The 2708-nt window shown below is 47.0% G+C and overlaps 1 protein-coding gene across 1 annotated transcript; it reads right to left on the reverse strand.

The window, feature by feature from the left end:
- Nucleotides 1–1624: 1624 nt before the first annotated feature.
- DNLZ (DNL-type zinc finger) lies at nt 1625–2558 on the reverse strand (the record flags this gene model as incomplete). The annotated part of the gene is made up of 2 exons (XM_009696944.1): nt 1625–1796; nt 2419–2558. Coding segments are annotated over 2 exons (312 nt in total), but the record flags the coding sequence as incomplete, so codon positions are not given.
- Nucleotides 2559–2708: the final 150 nt, after the last annotated feature.

Genomic DNA, 2708 nt, shown 5'->3' on the forward strand with positions numbered 1-2708 from the left:
ATCTGAACACTCACAAGCCAGCTGACAGATGAAGTACCTGCCCCTCAACACCATTCCATCACAGGAAAACATGACTATTTTTCTGTCACTCTGATCCATGCTTATAATGCAACACCTATAAAATCACTATGAATGCTTCAGATGAATGAAGTAAACTCATTAGTACTCATTAATACATGCAATGCCCTCACTGAATACTTGGCTGATTAAGGACCACACGCACCTGGACATGCTTGGCTGAAAGAACTGGGCTTGTTCAGCCTGAAGACACAAAGGCCAAGAGGGATTTTGCTGCTCTCTGTAGCTCGCTCGTGAGAGGGCACAGAGAACAGAGATGCAGGCTCTCCTCAGAAGTGCACGGTGTTTGACAAGGCGGCAATGGGTGCAAGCTGAAACACAGGAAGCTTCAGTTAGCTGTCGGCGTTTTTTCCCTATGGGATTGGTTAAATACCAGAACTGGAGTCCAAAGAGATTGTGGGATCTCTATCTTTAGAGATATTCAAGACAAGACCCTCTGAACAAGGGGGTTGGACTGGAAACCTCCAAAGGTCTCTTCCAACCTGAATTATTCTTTGATTGCAAATTTAAAACCGTAAGATACTTCACTCTACTTCAGGCTAACGGACCTTGAGAGAAGTTAAGCTTTCATGCAGGCAGAAGTCAGTCCTAACAAAGAGCAGTATGATCACCTCACTGCCTGATTCATCACTACTTGACTGTTATATGCTGGTAAACACCTACATTTTTCATTTATTAAATTATTATTTTTTTCTTCTGATCTTAACATGCAGCAGTATCTGTCAAGAAACTCTTAAGACAACTTTCTAGGTGCTCCACTTATCTCCAATATGCTTCACAAAGACTAATTAACAGCCCTTCACACCCATCCTCCCTCTCACCAACAAGGAGGCTGCATAACCCCAACGCCGCTCGCCAACTCATCGCCTTGTGTGGGATTCCAAGTGCGGGGGTGACGCTCCCACAGGGCGGCTCACGCCATAACCCACAAATACAGAAGACTTTCAGCCCTGACACAAGGGGCACAGAAAATCAGGAAGATGGGAAGGGAAAGAAAAAAGCAGCACGTAAGCAACTGCAGTAAGAGCTTGTGATCTGACCTTCCTGCAGCGTCGTTCTGGCTTTGCAAACCCACACAGGTCAGGGCCCATCTCCTCAGGTGGTACCAATTCCCTCTTCTGCTCAGCTGCTCTGCCATGGGAGGCACCTCCAGGAGCTCCACAATGAGTTGCTGCCACGCAACACCTGGGCAAGGCCAGGAGACATTGCTAAAGCACTAAAGCTGTGGCTCCAGCTCCAGCTGCACCTCCCTAGGCCAAAGCACACAGACAAAAAATTACTGGCTCTCCTCTCAGCACAGAACAAAGCAGGGCTCCTGACGCTGCTGAAGCACCAAGACTTGCCTTAAAGTCAGCAGAACAAGTACCAGGAAAAATATCAGCGCTCCATCTCTAAAAACATTAGCTTGATCAAAGGCAAAACTACACAAGACACACAACAGAGAACAACCAATGCCCGAGTTTATTTTAATCACAGACCACTGAAATCAGGGAATAAAAGTTAAGAGTCTCTCCTGCCATCAGCAGAACACCACGAATCCCATTTGTCAGGTCTGTCCCTTGCCGCCAGTCTCTTGGGGGGCTTCCCCGCTTTCTCCCTCCGTGGGCTGACCTTGAGACCCAGTATCTGCCGAGTTTTCCAGAAGCAGTTCCAGGGCTTCCTCACCAGCCACACGTCTCACCTTCTCCCCTTTGGCTGCCAGGATTTCCTCGATATTCCTTAACAGCGATTTGAAAACCAACAGTGACACCACAGCAAAGGTCAGACCTAAGAGTCAAGCACAGGCTTGCTCTTCCACACAGTGAAGGAGCACCACCATGGTATTTCTCCATAAAGTGTTGGGGAAGCAAATAAAACCACTCAAACCTTCTGGGATTATTTTCATTCATTAGGATCAGTAATTTAGCAATTACAGCTAAACTGAGACTTTTAGAAGTATCTAAGGGAGGTAGAAATCATTGAAATTCAGCAACACATGAGTCTACATGGTTGAAACACTTAGCCAGGGAAGCGAGTGGTGATCTAACAAAGGCTGAGGAAGAACAGAAGAACCTCACAGGCAGTAATTCACCTGCTGGCACCGCCAAGGACGCCTGTGTATCACACAGCTTCTGCTGCAGCTTTACACCCTTCATTTGGATCCTAGGTAGTGACTTCAAATTACAGGAGATTATAAAGCTCAGATTGTCTGCTTTAAGAAACCGGATGAAACTGAATTATACTCAGCAAAAACTTTGGCTTTTTCTGAACCACATTTTAATAGCATCCAAGCAATAACATACGGGCGCAGGAGGATCCCGTTATAGCTCCGCAGTCCCTGCCCCTTGCCGGCACACTTACCTCTTCCCTTCCAGGTCTGAAAACCAGCCCAGGTTATCGGCTATGACGTGGTGATTCCCGCAGCCAGGACACTTCACGATCACCACCCCGCTGTGGTAGGCTAACTTGGAAATTGTTTTTGCTGATCGAGTCCGGCAGACCTACAAAGCAAACAAAATGGATTTGATGACCACAGCAGCTGCAGCCTCTGCACCTTTTAAGAGAAAAACATTTTATTTGCCTCATTAAAAGGTTTCTTTCCCCCTCCCTGATCTCTAACCGGACCCCGGCGGAGGCACTTTTCTCTGGGA

The sequence above is a fragment of the Cariama cristata genome, unplaced genomic scaffold, assembly GCF_000690535.1.
Source record: "Cariama cristata isolate BGI_N322 unplaced genomic scaffold, ASM69053v1 scaffold16553, whole genome shotgun sequence".
NCBI classification, from domain to species: Eukaryota; Metazoa; Chordata; class Aves; order Cariamiformes; family Cariamidae; genus Cariama; species Cariama cristata.